Here is a 21111-nt window from a genome sequence, read left to right as displayed (position 1 = left end):
AATTTTCCTTTCCAAATCAAGTCAGAGATTTTTTTCCCCATAAGTTTTTAATTTTTTATTTGGTTTATTTGGTAAAAATATCCATTCCAATATAATATCTTCCCTCTGCATTAATATTCCAGTAGGGGAATGCCTAGAAGGTAAAATAACCAAAATGCAATCCAGCTTTGGATCAATACGATCCACGTGCCCTTCATGTACTTTCTTTTCTACCAAGGCCAATTCTTTCTCAGCTTCAGGTGATAATTCTCTTGGACTATTTAAGTCCTTGTCACCTTCTAAGGTTTTGAACAAATTAGTCAGTTCATCATTTTTTACCCCAACAATAGTTCGTAGATGAGAAATATCTCCAAATAATCTTTGAAAGTCATTAAGAGTCTGTAGTCTATCTCTCCTAATTTGCACCTTTTGGGGTCTAATTTTTTGTAGCTCTATTTTATATCCTAAATAATTAATAGAATCTCCTCTTTGTATTTTTTCAGGAGCAATTTGTAATCCCCAGCAAGGCAAAATTTTCTTTACTTCTTCAAACATTCTTTCTAAAGTATCTGCATTTGAGTCAGCTAGTAAAATATCATCCATATAATGATAAATTATAGATTTAGGAAATTTTTTACGTATCACTTCCAATGGCTGTTGTACAAAATATTGGCACAGAGTTGGGCTATTTAACATTCCCTGTGGGAGGACCCTCCATTGAAATCTTTTAACCGGTTGAGAATTATTGTAATTAGGCACTGTGAAAGCAAATCTTTCTCTGTCTTTTTCTTGTAAGGGTATTGAAAAGAAACAGTCTTTTAAATCAATAACTATGAGAGGCCATCCTTTTGGTAACAGAGTAGGCAAAGGAATTCCAGATTGTAGAGAGCCCATCGGCTGAATTACTTTGTTAATTGCTCTAAGGTCTGTTACCATTCTCCATTTACCAGATTTCTTTTTAATAACAAATACAGGAGAATTCCAAGGGCTGGTTGACTGTTCAATATGCTGAGCATTTAACTGTTCTTCTACCAGCTCTTCTAAAGCCTGGAGTTTCTCTGTTGTTAAAGGCCATTGCTGAACCCATACAGGCTTGTCTGTTAACCATTTTAAAGGTAGAGCTGTTGGTATTTTTGGAAGATTATCAGTTGTTGTGCCCTGTTCTCGTATAATATGGATGGCTGGTGACCACTCAAAATAATGCCTTCTAATATTTCTCTCAGAAACATGTGCTAGTTTATGATTTGTTTCTGAGATTGGAGGGATTTTAATCTGAGTATTCCATTGTTGCAACAAGTCTCGACCCCACAGGTTCATAGCTATGTTAGCGACATATGGTTTTAATTTTCCTCTCTGTCCTTCTGGACCTATACATTCCAGCCATCTTGCACTCTGTTTCACTCCAGATAATGTCCCAATTCCTAACAGTTGAACGTTTACCTCTTGAAGAGGCCAAGCTGGATGCCAAAATTCTGGTGCAATTATGGTAATGTCCGCACCTGTGTCTACCAGACCAGACAACAAAACACCATTTATTTTTATCGTTAATTTTGGTCTCTGTTCATTAATAGAAGTTTGCCAAAAAATTTTCTTTATGTTTTCTCCTGAATTTTCTATTCTCTCTTTTTCATCATCCTGACCAGCCTGATTTATTCCAATAGTCATTTGGTTATTTAATCGCTCAGAGCAGGGATTTCCTCTACAGCTGCAGGAAAGGTTTGAACTGGTTTTGCTATGGGGGCCTGCATGAGGCCCCTCTGGGAGTTTCCCGAAAACTGAGGCAAAGGATTACCCTGTCTGTCCTTTGTTGATCTACATTCGTTGGTCCAGTGTTTTCCCTTACCACACCTTCTGCATACTCCAGAAGGAAGGGGCATTCTGTTGCCATTGTTCCTTGAAGAAACATTGCTTCTAGGATTGACCTGTTTACAGTCCCTTTTAAAATGTCCTTGCTTTCCACACCCAAAACATCTAACACTCCTCAAACCTTTTGAAATTACTTCTCCTACCCACGTATCATGCCCATCAACCTCAACATTAATTGTTTCTCTAATCCAATCTTCCAAAGGTGCAGATCTTGCCCTTAACGGCCTGATTATTCTTTTGCATGCTGCATTCGCATTCTCAAATGCCAAAGCTTCAATTATTGCCTTACTAGCTTCTGATCCTGAGACCATTCTGTTTACTGCTGAAGCCAGTCTTTCTAAAAAATCTGTGAAAGATTCTTTAGGGCCTTGCATAACCTTTGTGAATGACTCATGTTTTTTTCCTGGTTCATCAACTCTGTCCCATGCATTCAAGGCTGCCATTCGACATAAAATTACGGTTTGAACATCATATAAACATTGTGTTTGTATTGAAGCATATTGGCCTTCTCCAATAAGCTGATCCTGACAAACTTGTATTCCTTTATCCCTCCATTGTGTTTCTACGTTTCTAGCTTCCTCCTTAAACCAAGTCAGAAATTGAATTCTCTGGCTGGGTTCCAGAACAGCTTGTGCAAGGTCCCGCCAGTCCTGTGGTATAATCCTATTATATGTTGACCAAGAGTTTAACATTTGCTTTACATATGGGGAATGCATGCCATAAGATACTATTGCCTCCTTAAACCTTTTAAAATCCATCAGTTCAATTGGAGCCCAGATATTTTGTGTAGCCATTTGATCAGGCATCTGCTGTACGGTTACAGGATAAATTAAGGATGATTGTGTGAAAACAGGCTTTCTTTCTGTAACCTTATGATCCAAACTTGAACCAACTTCACTGTTAAAATTAACAGGTTTTTCTAAAGCTGTTATCCTGGCACTTAAATCGACTATCTTTTTAAATAGTAAAATGAGAATAAGCATGGTGATTAACTGCATAATTCCCATAATACTAATCTTTTCATATAGTTGTTCCATTGTCAGACTGCCTAAAATTTCAAACAAAACCCAATTTTCTTCCAATGTACACAGGAAACCCATTTTTTTTAAATGTGGAAAAAATTTGTCTTTTAAATAGTTTCCTTTATGACTTACCAAATCTGCGTAGAACAGTAGAAATCCGAGCGAATTTCAAAACAGCCACCTAGAGTCCTAGGTGTAAATCCAGAGAGAGAGAGAGAGAGAGAGAGAGAGAGAGAGAGAGAGAGAGAGAGAGAGAGAGAGAGAGAAACAGAGAGACAGAGAGAAAGCAAGAGAGAAAGCGAAAGCGAAAGCGAAAGTGAAAGTGAAAGCGAAGGGGTAGCCGGCTAAAGCTTAAAGCCAGCCACTTGTTCCCTCTGAGCCGAGTCAAGGCTTGGCTTTACAGCCAGGGGCCCTGTTTAGCAGGGCAGGCCTGAGCTGTTTGTAGCACTGGCTTTAAGCAAGCAGCTCACAGTCCGGCCTGAGCCCAAGCAGACCTGGGCTGGGGCTAGGGAGCCGGCTGCTCCGGCTAGGGAGCCGGCCCCAAGCAGTTTTTAATGGATTCTTGTCACGTTGGGCGCCAGATGTAGATGTAACCAATCGTATTATTAAAATAAGAAACACAGAGCCAAGGTAAAAGAGAAAAGCCGAGAGGTCAGAGCTCAGAGATAAAATCTTACCTCCTGCAGTGCTCCTAGCTTCCCCGAGAGAGGGAGGTACTTCCTGTGTCCCTGTTTAAATAATCTTTCTGTTCTGCCTTCTCATTGGTTGCAAACCCAACCACATGGCTGCCTCATCACTGCCTGTAAGTACCGCCCTCCAGGTCTTAAAGGCGTATGTCTCCAATACTGGCTGTATCCCTGAACACACAGAAATCTACCTAGCTCTTCTAACCACCACGCTCTTACTATGGCTCTAATAGCTCTGACCCCAGGGCAACTTTATTTATTAACACAAAATTAAAATAACATTTCAGTACAAATAAAATATCACCACATGGGCCTGTTTTCTCTGTTGGTCTGTGGTTTTGCATATCTGGTGCTGGTGCTCCCTTGACCCCCCTGCCCAGCCTCTTGCTGTTGTCTGGAGGCTGCAGTCCTCTGCTCTCTCTCTCTCTCCCTCACCCTCTCCAGGGCTCTCATGGAATGCAGCTCTTCTTCCATCACCCTCAGAACTGTGAGCACACTCTCAGTGCTCCTCCAAGGACCTCTTCCTCTGACCTCTGCCTCCTCATGCCTGTCACCCCGGAAGTCCTCAGACCAGCAGAAAAGCTTTCTGGGGGGAGGGTGGGCACTGTTTACTCTTCTGAAATGCCCTTCTCTTGTAGTCTCAACTCTGTTTTCTTCAAGATCCTGTTCAAAGGTATTTCTGCCTTTCCCCCTGAGATGCTAACTGTCAAGGCAGGGGTGGTGTCTTTGGTCTATCTTTGGTCTCTTACATGGTACCTGGCACAGAATGAGCACTTAACAAGAATATTAATTAATTAATTAATTAAACAGATAATTTAAACCTATACCCTCTGAGTGATCCATTTATTGAGTTCATTGTTTTCTGTGGGTACATGTGCATACATGCCTCATGAGTAGTTCTCTGTGTTTTATTGTCAACTTTTATGTGTTTAAAAGCCATTTCTGTTGAACTTGGTATTTTATTGGGGAATTTAACCTACTTATACTTAAGCTTTTTGTGAAACAATGAACATTTTTTTACCTTTATCTTTGTTTTAGGAAGAGTCACTGTTTTTGGATTTGTGGAATATGCTTTGCAATTTGATAGGTATAATTTATATTCTTTCATCCCAGTAATTAATTATCTTTAAATTAATTAAACAATATCATCCATTTTTTTCTATATCAAGAATAAGATGTTTAATAGTAGCCTTGTTCTTTTTAATTCTCTACGTCTTTTGTAGTTCTTATTTCTCAACATTTTAGGCAATTTATATCCATGTAATTTTGTGGTGATATTTTATTTGCGCTGAAATGTGATTTTTCTTTTGTATGCTAATAAATAAAGTTTGCCTGGAGAGCAGAGGACATAGCCAGTAATTTTTAAGTAAACATAGAAGTCAGGCAGTGGTTACACATGCCCTTAATCCAATCATGTAGCAGGCAGGGTCTCTGTGTGTTCAAGGACATACTAGGGAACAGCCAAGAGTGATAATACACACCTTTAATATCAGTACCAACCATAGAGACCTGGAGGTCTGTACAGACAGGCAGTGACTAGGAAGTGAGGTAGCTGGGCTAAGAGCCAATGAGAGTGCAGAACAGCAAGGCAATAAAAGCCTGGGTAGACAGGAAGTAGCTTTCACTATTTCCCTGATCTCTATATTTGGCTCTGTGTTTCTTATTTAATAAGACCATTTAGAAATTCGTCTACATTATTTTATTATAGTATTTTTCAGATGCTGTTTCTCTCATGTTAAGTGATTTGGAAAATCTATTTTTATTAGCATGTTAAAATACCAGTTATGTAAACAGCCCACTGCTATAGGATTTTATTTCTATATTCTTGTTAGGGAATTACTTTGCTTAGTATTTGTTGCTAGTATATGAATTATGTACTTTGTTGAGGCTGATGTACTTCTAGCTCAGGAACACCTTTCCTTGAACTTCAGATATGTATATGCATATATAGGTGACTGCATAATTTTCAGATCATTGCACCCCTCTCCTTTGATGTGTGTGTCTCAAGGGAGCTGTACTTTGCTGCAGATAATTTACCAGGAACTGCATTGTTGTGTAGGCCCTTGGTCTGCTTTGGGTCTCTGTTGTCCTCACGTTCTCTCTGGGTCCTGATGCCCACTCAGTGGCTCGTGATCAGTTTACCCCACTGTTCTTTGGATCTCACTGCTGATGAAAAGATCAAGGTCAGCCTGACTGTTGTTTGATGAATATACTACATTTTCTGTTTGATTTTGCCTAGTGCTTTTCGCTTTGTATTGAATTTACAACTTTAAGTGTGTTTTGCTCTTTTATGTGGTTCTGGGGAGTTTGTGATGTACAATGTTGTGGCACATGGGATATTCTGTAATAGTCTAGATTCATGCTGTCCATGCTTTCCATCTTAATGTAGTTAATGTTTTCTGACTTCAGAAGGTTATTTAATAATCTGTTTTTTACTTTATACATTTTTTTTTAAGTTTTCATCATCTGTTTAATATCCACTTGAGTCTTTAAGAAAGTGAGTTAGAAATGTGAAACCAGGTTATCCTTTACTGTGTTTGTGTTTGAGGAGGCATTTCCATTCCTTTGTGGGACCATCATTCCAGCTGCACTGGACTTCCTTGGGAGAGAGTCACCCTCTACACTTTTTTGCTGCTTTAAGTAAACTTAAGTAGACAATAATCTTTCTCATTTGATACCTTTACCTTTATAGGTCTTCATTAATATGTCTTCCTTTAAAAAATTATGTTCCATTCTTATTTTAAATGTCTTTTATTGAAATTTAAGTTCAAGTTTCTTACAAATTTTAAGAAACTGTTTTCTTCTGGGCTAAGAAAAATATTGTCTCTTAAGCAATGACCTAATCATGTATTGAGATTTAAAATGTTTGGAGACACATTTAGTTTTCAGTTATCTTTATTAAATGCCATTTAATGCTACCCTTTTATTGCTGTGAAGAGACACCATGACCACGGCAACTCTTGTAAAGAAAATATTTCATTGTAGTGGCTCACTTACAGTTTTCAGAGATTCAGACCATTTTTGTCATGACAGGGAGCATGGTGGTCTGCAGGCAGATGTGGTGCTGGAGAGGTAGCTGAGAGTCCTGCATCTTGCAGGCAACAAGAAGTTGACTGAGACACTGGACAGTATCCTAAGCTTAGGAAACCTCAAAGCCTGCCACCACCGTGACACATATCATCCAACAAGGCCATATCCACTCCAACAAAGCCACACCCCCAATAGTGCCACTTCTTATGAAATTACGGGGGCCAATTACATTAAAATTACCACACCTACCATGTTAGGGTTGTTGCACGAATCCTAAATGGTCTTATAATACAAACCCGGAGCCAGATATGAGGGTAACAGCTGAGAGATCAGATGAGCTGAGCAAGCCACAAGCAAGCCTCTTACCTCACCAACGCCTCAGCTTTAAATAGACCAAGTTCTTGTCTCCTCCGGCCTTAGATTCCTTTCTCTGCCCAGCCATATCATTTCCTGTCTCAACCTTCCTAGTGCTGGCTTTAGAGGTGTATGATCCCAAGTGCTGGAATTAAAGGTATGTGCCACCACTACGTGGCTGGTATTCTTTTAGACTGAATTAATCTTATGTAGCCCAGCGTGCTCTTGAACTCACAGAGATCCTGACAGATCTCTGCCTCTGCCACCCGAGTGCTAGGATTAAAGGTATGAGCTACCACTGCCTGACCTCTGAGGCTAACTCTGTGTTTGGCTCTTTCCTCTGATCAGGCAAGCTTTATTTCCTAGATTACAAACAATACAAAGGTAGTATTGCCTGTGTGTGTGTGTGTGTGTGTGTGTGTGTGTACTAAGACTAGAATTACTTTGATTTCTTTTTGTGATTTTTTCACTCACCTATTTGTTCATGCTTATTAGGAAATACTGTATGCTGGGTACTGGTTCTGATGTTGGGGATACAAGATGTATCACTAAAGTGTGGGTCCTTTCTCCCAGGTAATCCAGCTATAATGGCAGAGTAGGCCTTATGCCTATCCACCTGAGAAGAATGCAAAAGTGTCTTTTGGAAGTGGTCTTATTCCAGGAGGTGAAATTTGAGTTTGGTGTTTACAGTGACCAATAGGGATATGACAATATGACTGCATGACAGCATGCTGACAGATTAAAGTAGTAGAAGGGATTTCTGGTATAAGAAAACCAGCATATTTTGTTTTTCTACAAAACTAAAATGTATTCATGTTATTCTATGGACTGGGATTAGTTGTTTGTTTATTTATTTAATGTCCCAAGCACAGCCTCCCCTCCCTCCTCTCCTTCCACCCCTCCCCCACCCTCTACCCCTAATCCACTCTTCCTCCATATTCTCTCAGAAGGGGCAGGCCTCCTGTGGGCATCAGCAAAGCATAGCATAGCAAACTGCCATAAGACCAAGCACCTCCCCTTGTATTCAGGCAGGACAAGGCAATCCAGCATATTCATTTTGTTTTTAAGATTATCTGTTTGTTCATGTTAGTTCTGTCTCTCTTGAATTTAAAGGTTCTAAACAACTATTGGTCACCAGTGAAACTATTCTGTCTGTGCAAGAGTTGAGTTATTTTTATTAACTGGCGAGAACCCACCAGATAATAGCAAAAATGGTGTCTGTCTGTAGGTTGACATGGAAGCATGTGTGCGTACCTGTGGGCTCTATGTGCACGGTCCCTCTTAAGCCAGACTGGTTGTGCAGTCCAGGCACCTGCAGAATGCTCTTGTGAAAGGACTGCTAGTTCTCATTCTACCTTTTCTGCACATTGTTACTCCCAAGGTCACGAAGCTGAGATGTCTGCTCTTTTAAATGAAGTCTTCTGTTTTCTCCCAGGGCAGCATCTTCTGCACGCACACCATCGTGCCCTACGGCTGGCCCGGGGAAGGGTTGCTCCCCACTCTCTAGTCTCGCACTGAACAGGTTTAGGTGGTTGTTTCAGGTAGATAACTGGCATGCATTAGTATGTAATATCTGCCTCATTCTTTGCCGCCCTACTTTCCATGTAGACTTACAATCAAGTGTGAATCGACTTGGGTTGTGCTGCAATCATCTGGTAATAATTTGGAGAAAAAAGTTTCCCATCTAAATTAAATGAAGACTGGAGTTTTAAAGTTCACTGTGGCATCTTGTATAAACTCCAACTTATGTTTCATATTATTCCTGGTCATGCAGTAGGTTCTGAAGAAAAAGTAGCTATGGATAATCAGTTAAAAGAACGACAGATTCCCTGATGTGCTGATCGGTAGTAATACCTAATTTCGATTTTGAGTGTGCTGTAATGGATTACCATATAGATGCAGCTGAGCACTGAGCATTAAACAGAGTCATGTGTTTTCCAGAAAAGTAATATTTATTCACACTGTGTGGCTTTCTTGGAATATTTTTTTATTTTATTCTCCAGTGAAACTACAAACAAGATGTCAATAGCTTATGTGGCATTCACAGCAGTATAGCTTAGAATATCAGCTGCAGTACAAGAAATGCCAGATTGCATTTGCCTCACCAAAGATAGGCTCCATCTGGGACTTCTGAGGCACAGGCTTAGCATTTAGACTAGGTAGTTGTGTTTGGCTTTATATTTATTGACCCTCATAGGATTTAATCCATAAAAAACAGCCCTCACAATGTTAGTGTACAGGAAGAAGTGGCAGTATGGATATTGTTTCAGTCTCTGAATTGTTGTATTAAGTTTTGTCATTTGGGGATATATTCTTTTAAAAGAACTATTTTGATTGTGTGTGTGTGTGTGTATGTGTGTGTGTGTGTGTGAGTGCATGTGCCATGGAGCACATGTGACAGTCAGAGGTCAACTTGTGGAAGTTAATACTCTCCTTCCATCATGTAGGTCCTGGGGATTGAACTCAGGCTGTCAGGCTTGGTAGCAAGTGCATTTCCATTAATCCATCTCACAGGTCCTTTTAGGATATTATTACCTCAAACATTGGGCATGATGTTTCATATCTAAACCTTAGAGAATATTTCTCAATATCTTTAAAGTAGACTCATTTATAAATCTGAATTATTTTGAGAAGTAACAATGATTGTCATGACCTTAAGTGAATTGAAGATGATTTTTGTTGCAGACTTAGACATATGCAGACATGTTTATTCACATCTACTTGATACATTTTCTGTTTTTTCGTATATGTGTGTGTGTGTGTGTGTGTGTGTGTGTGTGTGTGCGCGCGTGCGCGTGCGCGCGCGCAATTTTTTTCTTTTTCTTTTTCTCTTTTTTGAGACGGGGTTTCTTTGTGTAGCCCTGGCCATCCTGGAAGTCATTCTGGAGACCAGGCTAGCCTCATACTTAGAGATCCGCCTGCCTCTGCCTCCTGAGTGCTGAGATTAAAGGCATGTGCCACCACAGCCCAACCTGTTTTCTCATATTAAAAGGTGCTTTTCTTTGTTATATACTAATAAAAGAAAACCAAGTGAGGAATAAAAATATGTGTTTTGAGAAGTATGACTCAGTGCCAATTTGGTTGAAGAGCAAAGGGAATGTCGGACATTAATGTAGATCAAGACAAGATCCACCCAGAATCTTTAAATCACCTAGCACCTTCTTGAATAATGGTATCCAAAGGTGATCCTGCCATGTAGCTGGGAGCTGCCCTTAAAGGAGAACTCAGAAGAAGGTGTGCCATCTGCTCAAGCAAAATGACCTGTCAGGAAGCAGGCAGCAAAGCACAGGAAGACCTCCGAGGAAGAAGACTTCCATCTCTATGAAGCTACTTCCGGCTGAATTTGGAAGCAAAGCTGGGGGCTTCTGGGCTCCTGAAGTGGGGTACACTTCTCTTAGTGTTCCAGCCTTTTAATCTGATGCGAGTAACCTAATTAATAGTTTCAATATTGCTGTGGCACACAAAAAGATGTGTTGCTCAGATTCCCCTTCAAGGGTTTGCCACCCCTTACAAGAGTGGCACCCACTGATAGCCTCTGGCTGTTAGTGCCTCAGCCGTCCAGCCCTGCTCACACTCTCTTCTCCATTAGGCTGGAGTCTAGGGTCTCACCTCTAGTTGTTTGGGCCTTTGCTCTAGAGCTCCGTCTCAGCTCACAGTGGCTCCCCTGCTCACCCTGTTTCCTTCCCATTCCTTCCCTGGTGCTACTCTTCTGTCATCTGTTTCTAGTAACTCCGTTGTAGCAGATTTTCCAAAGAACTTGTCTTGCAAAGATTCTTGTTAATTTGTTACCAAAGACACTGACTGACTTTGACCCTGTTGTGGCTATAGGTGGCTCTTGAGTTGTTTGGTCTGGAAGCAGCCTAGACATGGAGTCCTTCATTTTAGTCCAGTTCCAGAGTTCCAATTTCCAGCTGGCTGTGACTATTCATCTCTGTGGGCTCTTGCTCCCATGTGTTGTATTCCACAGGCACGGCGTGGGGGAGTGGGGGAGCGGGTACAGGGGCATTAAAGATTATATCCTTTTGGTAGAACAAGGCTCATGTGAGTTTTAATTGTCATCCTAAAAAGCAGGACTTCCTAAACTTTTTCTACTCATGATCCTCTTTTGTCAGAGAAATTTTTACTCTACCTCGGTTATATAGGTATAAAATAGGTATTCAAATGAAACATTTATTGATAATAGATCACAAAGAAACTCATTTTAAAATAATTCTTTGATATACACATAGTTTTACCATTTATTAAAGTTGGAATCATATTTGCATATAAATAAGATAGATGTGCTTATTTGTTTTTATCTTAAGAATTAGATTTTAGCGGAGTATTTGAAGTAAGATATAGGATGTCTTCAGAGTTTTTCACAGTTGATCACTGTTTCTATTTTCTGACTTTCAATGCTGAGGATGCCACTCTGCAAAAATACGTAGTATAAAGTAGCGGAAATGCATTAAGGCCACTTTAGAAATTGCTAGAAATGCTGTCCTAATCTTGTGCCAACGTTCATTTAATGATTTTGAACTCAACTAACAGTTTTAAGAATCAAGCTCACTAATGCAATACAAACCAAAGATGCACTAATTTAATGTTTATGTTCTGAAGAATGTTTGTAGGAAATAATGGAATTCTTTGTTGCCTATAATTAAACCATTGTGTTTCTATATGAGCAAAAAAACGTGTATACTTCATAAAAGCACTAGAGTTCATAAACATACAGTAGTTTCAGATCTGAGCTGTGGTGTTTCAGGAAGTGCAGAGTGTGTGTGTTGTGTATTTTGAACCAAGTTGGCAGTGAAATTGTGCAGTACAACACGGTCGAGTACTGCTAGCCATACCTTAGATTCATTCTAATGATGTTTGATTTGAATTAGTTTTTGGTTGTTGCTTGTTCAGAAACCTTGGACTGTTGCCAACTTTTTTGTAACTGCTACACTGTTAGATGATGCTATTTGGAGTTGCACCCCATAGTTTAAGGAGCTGGCTTGTAGAGAACTGACTTTTTAGGGATGAGATGTGGCTCCATGGTAGAGCACTTGCACAGCAACTATGAGGCTCTCAGTAGTTAGAACTGACTTTCACATCTTCTGATCCCCTTTTAAATGTAATTCTTTAAAGCTGTGCATGGTGGCCTGCACCTTCAATCCTAGCACTCAGGAGACAGAGGTCGGTGGTTCTCTGTGAGTTAAAGGTCAGCCTGACTTACATAGTGAGTTCTAGGACAGCCAGGGCTACATAGAGAGATACTGTCTAAAAAAATTATTTATGTGTATGTGTATGTCTGTGTTAGTTAGGATTTCTATTATTGTGAAGACATACTATGACCACAGCAACTCTCATAAAGGAAAACATTTAAGTGAGGTGACTCACAGTTCAGAGGTTTAGTCCATTATTGTCATGGTGGGAAACATGGCAGCATGCAGGCAGACATGGTGCTGGAGAAGGAGCTGAGAGTTCTTACATCTTGATCCACAGGCAACAAACAGAAAGTGGTCTGAGACTGGCCGGGCGGTGGTGGCTCACGCCTTTAATCCCAGCACTCGGGAGGCAGAGGCAGGCGGATCTCTGTGAGTTCGAGGCCAGCCTGGTCTACCAAGTGAGTTCCAGGAAAGGCGCAAAGCTACACAAAGAAACCCTGTCTCGAAAAACCAAAAAAAAATAAAAAAATAAAAAAAAAATAAAAAAAAATAAGAAAGTGGTCTGAGACACTAGCCGTGCCTTGAGCATATATGGGACCTCAGAGCTCACCCCCATGGTTATACACTTCCTCCAACAAGGCCATACCTACTCCAACAAAGCCATACCTGCAAATAGTACCACTCCTTGTGAGTTTATGGGGGCCAATTACGTTCAAACAACTGAAGTGTCTATGTATGTATGTATGTGTGTGTAAGTGTTCATTTTTGCATGCTTATGTGTGTGTTTACAGGTGTGCACATGCCACAGTGTGTACCTGGAGGTCAAAAGACAGTTGTTGGTTCTTGCTTTCCACCTAGGTTGAGGCAAGCTCTGCTGTTGTTCACAGCTGCTTACAGCAAGCTAACTTCCAGAGATTCTCCTGTCTCTGCCTCCCATATCCCTGTAAGAATGCTGCGATTATAGACTCACACATCTGCAGGATGCAAGAATAGGGATTTTCGTCCCACAGTGATAACGTATCACCAATGACAATAGATATATTTTGACCATTTGCAGTTTTCTGTATTAAAAAAGAGTAATTGCTGGGACAGTGAATTGGCTTAGTGGGCAAAGGTATGTGCTGCCAGCCAGACAACCCACTCCAGTCCCTGTTACCCACATGTGTAAAGAGAAAACTGACTCCCAAAGTTGTCCTCTGACCCCTCAACAATAAATACAGAAATACAATGAATAGTTTAAGTAATTATATTAAAAATAAAGGAATCTTAGAATCTAAGTATAATTTACCAGATTGTGCTCTGGAGTGGGGGTCAGAGGGAGGATTGATTTGGGTTTTGGATTTGTGTGTGTGTGTGTGTGTGTGTGTGTGTGTGTGTGTGTGTGTGTGTGTGTGTGTGAGCAAAATCAAATCTTTAAAAAAAAAAATTGTTTGAGAATTTCATACATAAATATAATGTATTTTGATTAAATCCACTCCCTTTTCAAATTCCCCTTCAATTCTTCCCTTTCCCCGCCCAACTTCATATGCTCTGTTTTTAAATCCGTGGTATCACTTAGTACTTCTTGTTAGCATGGGCATAGGATCATCCATTGGAGCGTAGGTAGTCTCTGGGGGCCATATCCCTGAAGAGCTGACTCCCTCACTCAACAGCCAGCTTTTGGTAGTGAGGGCTACTTTTATTAGCCCAGTCTTCCTGTTCTTCAGGAATTTGTTTGTTGCCCACTAATGGATACTTTCATAAGTACAATCTTAAGACCTACTTGGAGGCATTAATTTTATGAGATTTTTACATATATTTTAAACTTACACCTATTTATTTATTTGTGTGTTGAAGGGGAGGTAAGTAATATGGGCCTATCACAAAAATGTATTTCATTTTTATAAATTTTTATTTTGTAGAAAATACTGCAGTTTCTACCTGAACGAATTTTCTTTCGATGGCATTACCAGAGTATAGGTAAGATGAAAGCAAACACTCTATCAGTGATGCGGATTTCTACCAGCTGAGGTTTCAGCAATGCTTTATGTAGCTAATGCCACCAAGGTAGCCTGTAGAGAGAACTAAAGGTGTGGTGATTAAAATCAAGTCCAGCTGGCGGAGTCAGGCTCCCCCCGCCCCACAGGCTCAGGAAATAGCGTGGAAGAGGGGGTGGAGCGACTGTGAGAGTCAGGAGTTGGGGAGCCCTGTTGGCACCATGAACTCACAGTGGCTGCAGCTGCCTGCCCAAGCCCTGCATGAGATCAAGCCTGTGAACGTTACAGGTGGATGAAGGAGGGAGGGGGTTAAAAAAGAGCAGAGGACGTGAAGTTGGGAGGGGCTCTAGTGGGAGGGGGTCCAGCAGGAGTTGGAGCAGGGAGTGGGAAATGAGTATGATCAAGAGATTGTATATGTGTATTAAATTTTCCATGGATACATTTTAATAAATTAAATCTCTCATTCTAAATATGCCCTTTGAGGTGTAGCCCATGGGCTCCCCAGGAGTGTGCTAAAGGTGCAGAATTTCAGGCCCCAGTTTGACCCACTGAGCATGGTGGTCTTTTAACAAGAGACACAAAAGGATTCCTGTGAATAAGAAGTCGAGAAGCACTGACCTCGAGTATTTTCTTAAATAATTGTACATTATTCCTTACCAAAAAAAATTGTTCTTTAAGCCTGCATTATTGATTCAAAATTCCCACTTGAATACTTTCAGAAGTAGCAGCCAGAGGGAACTTGCATAAAGGAAGCAAATGGCATTGTTGCCCTTCTGCCCAGCTCTTTTCATCTGACAGCACAGTTGCAATTTAAAATGCCCACCTAACTGGAGCATTCCAGGGCACCCATTATGAGTTCTGCATGGGTTTTTTTTTTTTTTTTTTTTTTTTTGGTTTTTCGAGACAGGGTTTCTCTGTGTATCTTTGCGCCTTTCCTGGAGCTCACTTGGTAGCCCAGGCTGGCCTCGAACTCCCAGAGATCCGCCTGCCTCTGCCTCCCGAGTGCTGGGATTAAAGGCGTGCGCCACCAACGCCCGGCTCTGCATGGGTTTTTTAAAGAGTTCCTGCTTCAGTCCTACCTGTAAGACTCTGCACTTGATACAACTTTTCTTCCTTAACAGTTGGCTGCCTACAGTGGAGGAAGGTGTGAGCCTTGGAATGGAATCTGACTTTATTTGATAATTGATTTCTTTCACTATTTATTGAGGGAGAGAAGAACCTTTGGGGCAGAAACAAAGAGCATGTCACCATTCTTGCGTTGGATAGGCCTCTTGCCCCATGGGTGGGTAGATGAGAAAAGTAATTACAGTGCAGTTGTTGCTGTGAGAGGCATACAGTGGGAAGGCACAAGAAAGGTTGAATAGGTCCACCCAGGAGAAGTTGAGGGACCTTTCAAGAGAAGTCACTTCCTCCGGAGCCTTGAAAGGTGAGCAGGGCTTCCTGGTTGTGAGAGCAACATGCACAAAGTCAAAGAACTTGAAAAAAAAAAAAAATGGGATCATCAGTAGATATTCCAAAATCCAGAGTTCTAATCCTAATTTAGGATTGTTTCTATGAAAACAGGTAATAAACTCTTACAGAAACTGAGTTTTGTGTTACAAATTTACATTTAAAGAAGATAAAGCATGTGTACTATATATATACCCATGGAACTCAGTGACTGAATCTTTATTCTGAGAGAGCTCATTAATCTTTAAATCCTTCAAATAAGCAAAGAAAATTTTTACTTAAATCTGAGGAAGTTTGCCCTAGCATTTCTTGAACTTTTGCGATTATATATTTAAAATAAGGTAAAAAAAAAAAATTTCAAGATCCAAAATATCACCTAAAGAGGTACCCTGGGGATTTGTGAGATTCTGTGGTGTGGAAATGAGAAGTAATCATGTGCAGCTGTCTTGGCTATTCAGGAAGAATCATCATGGCCAGGATGAGCTAACTGGGGGCCCTGCTTGTCTAAGTTCATGAGGGAATGGCTGAACCCATGCTCCTGTGAGCACAGAGCCAGTTCTCTTGGTTAAGCAATAACCCCACAGCTTGGCCTTTCTTTCACCTCCTTGGTCATCTGAAACCTTGCTTTTCTTGGAGACACCTCTGACTCCCTCAGGATCATGGAGATGAGGTCATGGCCTTTCTTTATGAAGTGCTAATTCCAGAAATGGCTCAGCACCCCAATCCTTGGACTGTGCCAGCTTGGTGCCATGTTGTCTCATCTCCTTTTTTTCCATGGTCTTGTTCTCTCCTGGTCCTTCACCTTGTTACCCATAAGCTCATTGTCCTCCTCCATCCTTAAGTGGCTTCTTGCCCTTTGTTATCATGTAGATAGCTGTCTGATCACAGACTTCCATCTAGTCTCTTTTCTAGCCACTTCTAGGCCACTGTTCTGATTTTTTTTTTTTATAATAAAACAGCTTTATTGGGGGAGGAATAAACAGAATATATAAGAAATGTCATGAATATAGGATCAATCCCAATTTTTCTCAACCTCCTTGGTAATACCTCTGTTCCCTTCTTCCCTACCTCAGCCCCAAGCACTAATACATTTTCACAAGATTTTCTAGATACGACACTAAGTAAAACCCATAAAAGAAAAAAACTGATGATTTGGATTGCTTCAAATCCACCGCTAGTCTGCCTTTGCCTTTTTAGAGTCTTCTTTAGATGGAATCAGGTAGCACTGTTCTTTTTTTTGTTTGTTTGGCATTTGCTTAGTTAGAGTTATTGTTGGTGGATGAAACACCATGACCAACTTGGGGAGAAAAGGGTTTGTCTGGCTTACATATCCTGAATCACTGAGGGAAGCCAAGGTAGGAACTCAAACTGGGCAGGAACGTGGAGGCAGGAGCTGATGTTTATTGGCTTGGTTCTCATGGCTTGCTCAGCTGTCTTTCTTACAGTACCCAAGACTCACCAGCTCAGGATGGTAACATCTATGGTGGGCTGGCCCCTCCCTCATCAATCACCAATTAGGAAAATCCTCTACAGGCTTGCCTACAACCTCAGGTTATGGAGGCATTTTCTCAATTGAGATTCCTTTCTCTCAAATGACAATAGCTTGTATCAAGTTAACATAAAACTAGCCACCACAGCATCTTTTCCGCTCTACTTGTTTTGAGATTCATCTGTATGCTATGTACTGAGTTCATTCCCTTTTATTTCTGAGTAGAATAGTATTCCATTGTATGGCTTTGCCATCATATTTTGATCCATTCTCTTGCTGATATAGTGTTCAGTTGATTCTCATATTTGGCTGTTATGCATAAAAACCTACTGTTAGACATTTGTGTACAGGTCTTTAGGTAGACATAAGCTTTCCTATCTCCTGTAGAGTACACTTAACTGGTAAACTGTTTTGCAGAGTAGCTATATCATTTTATGTCCTCAGCAGTGTCACAGTTCAGTTAATAGCAGATGTTATGGTCAGTGTTTAGTTTTTGGTTGTTCTATCTCATTGACTCATGGTGTTGAATGTCTTTTCAAGTGATTTATGTGCGTCTCTGGTAACATATATTTTATGTTTACCAAAGGCTACCCATTTAAAAGTTTCATTGTTTTATTTTCTTAATTTTTTTTTTTTTGGTTCCAGTATTTTGTATGGAAGTCTTATCAGATATATGCTTTGGAAATATTTTCTCTATATTTTATTGTAGTTTGAAGAACAATGTTTTTAACTTTGAAGAAGTCCAATTTGCCACTTTTATGGGTATACTTTTTATTGTCATATTTAGGAATCTTTAAAAATATTTTACTTAATATTCATACATGCATATAATGTGTTTGGATCAAAGCTACTCCTCATTCCCTTCCCTCCAGTTCCCCCCTTTTATCTGCCCAATCACTTTTCCCTCCAAACTTCCTATACTCTCTCTCTCTTAAAAAAAATATTGCTGAATCCTTTACTGCTTCCTGTTAGGGCATAGGTGTAGGCATACCATGCCCTGGAGCATGGCTTCTCAGGCCCACAGCCCTGAAGAGTTGACTCCCCCCCCCCCCCCCCCCCCCCCCCCCCCCCCCCCCGCAGCAGCCATCAGTTGCCACCTGCTCCTCAGATGGCCATGGGAATCTGTTATTAATAAAAAATCATAAAGATCTCCTGTGTTTGCTCATGTGCCGTGCACCCCCCCCCCTCCCCAGTGCCCCCAGTCCCACTGTGTAGTCTGGCTGGGCTGGGATTCACAGAGATCCACCTGCTTCTGTCTCCCAAGTGCACCATCACACCTGGCCTATTTTCTTCTAGTCATTTTATGGTTATGTTTCACATTTAGGTCCTTGGTCCATTTTAAAACAATTTTTGATGAATTTTACTTCCTTCAGTGGACCGCTGTTCCTGTGTACTTGAGTGGATGTAGAAGTGCCAGAAAATTCTGTGTTCTTTCTCTGCTTGCCACTTGCTGTGGTCCTTGCAGATCAGCAGCCAGGGGATTTTTCTTTGTGCCCCCGACCTTGCCTGTGAAAGGACCAACTGATGGTGTGTGGTATTGCTCACTTCAGTGGTTTGAGACATGAGGCAGAGAACAAGTTTTTAAAGAAAAGAAAAAAAAAATAAAAATAGGAAAGAACTTTGCACAGTTAAAGTTCGATTAAAAACATCTGTGTGAACTTTTAGCTTGGAAAATATTTCTAAAGTATCTTTAAAAGATTGTCATTTGTGGCACTTGCTTCTAATCGCAGCACTCAGGAAGGAGAGTCAGGTGGATCTTGAGTTCAAGGCCAACCTGGTCTACATAGCAAGTTCCCTGCCCTCCTGAGCCACTGAGCTATCTCTCTAGCCCCCGGTTACTATATTTCAGAGATATTACACTATGAGATATGGCCAACATCTTAAAATACAAGTTTTTGGAAAGAGAAAGGAGCAACCGTACGTAGATGGATAATTCTGCTCTCAGAAGACATGACAGACCACACAAGACCCCAGTGTGTGGTGTGGAACCTCCTTGTAAATTGTTCCTCAGAGAGGGCCCAGAAGCCCCCGCCCCCAACAGCACAAGCCATAGTGCTGGGAGGTGCTGTGAGGATCCCTGAATAGAAAAGGGCTCAACAGTCTTCCCCAGCTTTGAACCCTGCAGACTGGAACGCTGACCTGTCACTCAGGATGTGCCCACTGTGTGCAGTTATCAACTGCTCCAGTTCACACGCACAGGGCACACTAGATAGAAGTCGGACCTGACAGTGCCTGTGTCTGGAATCTCAGTGCTCTTAGCGGGAGATAGGAGGCACTGTGAAAGCTACCCAACCAAGAGGAAGTTCCTGGCTCAGCTTCAGCTTGATTTCTCTATCTCTTGCATCCAAAAGCATGCGAAATCTTCAGTAATAGGGTCTTACCATCTAGTTCTGGTAGACAACCAAGAAGAATGGCAACAACTTGTGTTGTTTGGGGACCTCCAGTGCCTCTCATTTTATGAGATTTTTTTAATCTTTCTGGGCCTGGGTGACTGACCCACTCAGTCTAATTTTCTCCAGCTCCTCTCATTTACCTGCACATTTCATTTTTTTCTTTAAAACTGAATAAGATTCCATATATATATATGTCTTATTTTTGTTATCCACCCATCAGTTGATGGACATCTAGGCTGGTTCCATTTCTTAGCTATTGTGACTAGGACAGCAATGAGATGGATGAGCAAGTGTCTCTGTAATAGGAATGCCTGTCATTTGGACTTTTTAAAAAGACTTTTTAAGAGGCTCATACTCAAAGTACTACTATATTTAAAATTATCTTTTCTCCTGTGAGGTTGCTTGCCTTTGAAGGTCAGTCTTATATTTTTCAAAAGGCATGCATTTTTTTCCTTTCTTTTTTTTTTAACTTTTCATTTGTTGGTTTATTTATTTATTTATTTATCCATTCACTAATTTATTTCATTGAGTATACCATGGAAGGGGGCATGGGTTGTAGGGGAAAAGATGTCTTCCTATGTTGGGGTGATGAAGTTTCTTCTTTTGTACGTATAATTTGTGACTTGGGAAAGGAGGACAGTTGCAGTCAATCCAGACTGGCTGGTGTGTTGTTCCAGAGGTGGGTGGATCCAGCCTGGTCTATCTTTTTTTTCTTTCATTTTTTAAATTTATTCATTAAATTTAATTTTACATATCAGCCACAGATTCCCTTGTTCTCCCCACCCCCCACCCCCGCCTTCCCCCCAGCCCACCCCCCATTCCCATCTCCTCCAGGGCAAAGACTCGCCTGAGGATTGAGTTCAACCTGGTAGACTCAGTCCAGGCAGGTTCAGTCCCCTCCTCCCAGGCTGAGCCAAGCATCCCTGCATAAGCCCCAGGTTCCAAACAGCCAGTTCATGCACTGAGGACAGGACCCGGTCCCACTGTCTGGATGCCTCCCAAGCAGATCAAGCTAATCAGCTGTCTTATTTATCCGGAGGGCCTGATCCAGTTGGGGTCTCCTCAGTTATTGGTTCATAGTTCATGTGTTTCCTTTCGTTTGTATATTTGTCCCTGTGCTTTTTCCAACCTTGGTCTCAATAATTCTTGCTCATACAAACCCTCCTCTTTCTCACCATTGGACTCCTGGAGCTCCACCTGGGGCCTGACCGTGGGTCTCTGCATCCGGCTCCCTCAGTCATTGGATGATGTTTCTCTGGTCCAGAAGGAAAGTTCAGGGCAGGATCCATTTTTTTCCTTTCTAAAGCTGCTCTTTAAACAGATATTTTGAGGACTTTGTGTTAAGAATGCTTGCTGCTCTTGCAGAGGACAGGGGTTTGGTTCCAAGTACCTACACATTGGGTGGCTTACATCTGGCTGTAACTCTAGTTCCAGGGGATCCAGTGCCCTCTTCTGGCTCTGAGGTCAGTTGCACTAACAGTGCATACACATACATGTACCTGCATGCACACATACAATACATCTACACATTTAAATAAAAATAGAATAAAATAAATGTAGATACTAAGTATTCCCTCATATACCTTAAATATTTATTTGTATACTCTATTTCTAATCAGTTGTTTTAAACTTCCAGGTTCAACTTTAAAAAAGCTTCTACACACTGGAAATTCTATTAAGGTAATCATTTCTGATGAAAGTATAATGGAATATTTCTTTAAGTTTTTTAGATTTA

At 40.9% G+C, this 21111-nt stretch overlaps 1 protein-coding gene across 6 annotated transcripts in view; it reads left to right on the top strand.

The window, feature by feature from the left end:
- Positions 1–21111, top strand: part of Ralgapa2 (Ral GTPase activating protein catalytic subunit alpha 2) — a 286655-nt gene that overhangs the window by 50025 nt on the left and 215519 nt on the right. For all 6 annotated transcript variants that reach the window (XR_013050813.1, XR_013050812.1, XR_013050814.1 and 3 more), the window contains exons 4-5: positions 13971–14028; positions 21013–21056. Coding sequence is in view for 3 of the 6 variants with exons in the window: in XM_016002990.3 (XP_015858476.2) it covers positions 13971–14028; positions 21013–21056 (102 nt within the window). In the remaining 3 variants the exon portion in view is untranslated. The remainder of the gene's footprint in view (positions 1–13970; positions 14029–21012; positions 21057–21111) is intronic.

Source organism: Peromyscus maniculatus, chromosome 4 (assembly GCF_049852395.1).
Source record: "Peromyscus maniculatus bairdii isolate BWxNUB_F1_BW_parent chromosome 4, HU_Pman_BW_mat_3.1, whole genome shotgun sequence".
NCBI lineage: Eukaryota > Metazoa > Chordata > Mammalia > Rodentia > Cricetidae > Peromyscus > Peromyscus maniculatus.
The sequence above is the reverse complement of the archived record's forward strand: the minus strand, read 5'-3'. Positions and strand labels throughout refer to the sequence as shown.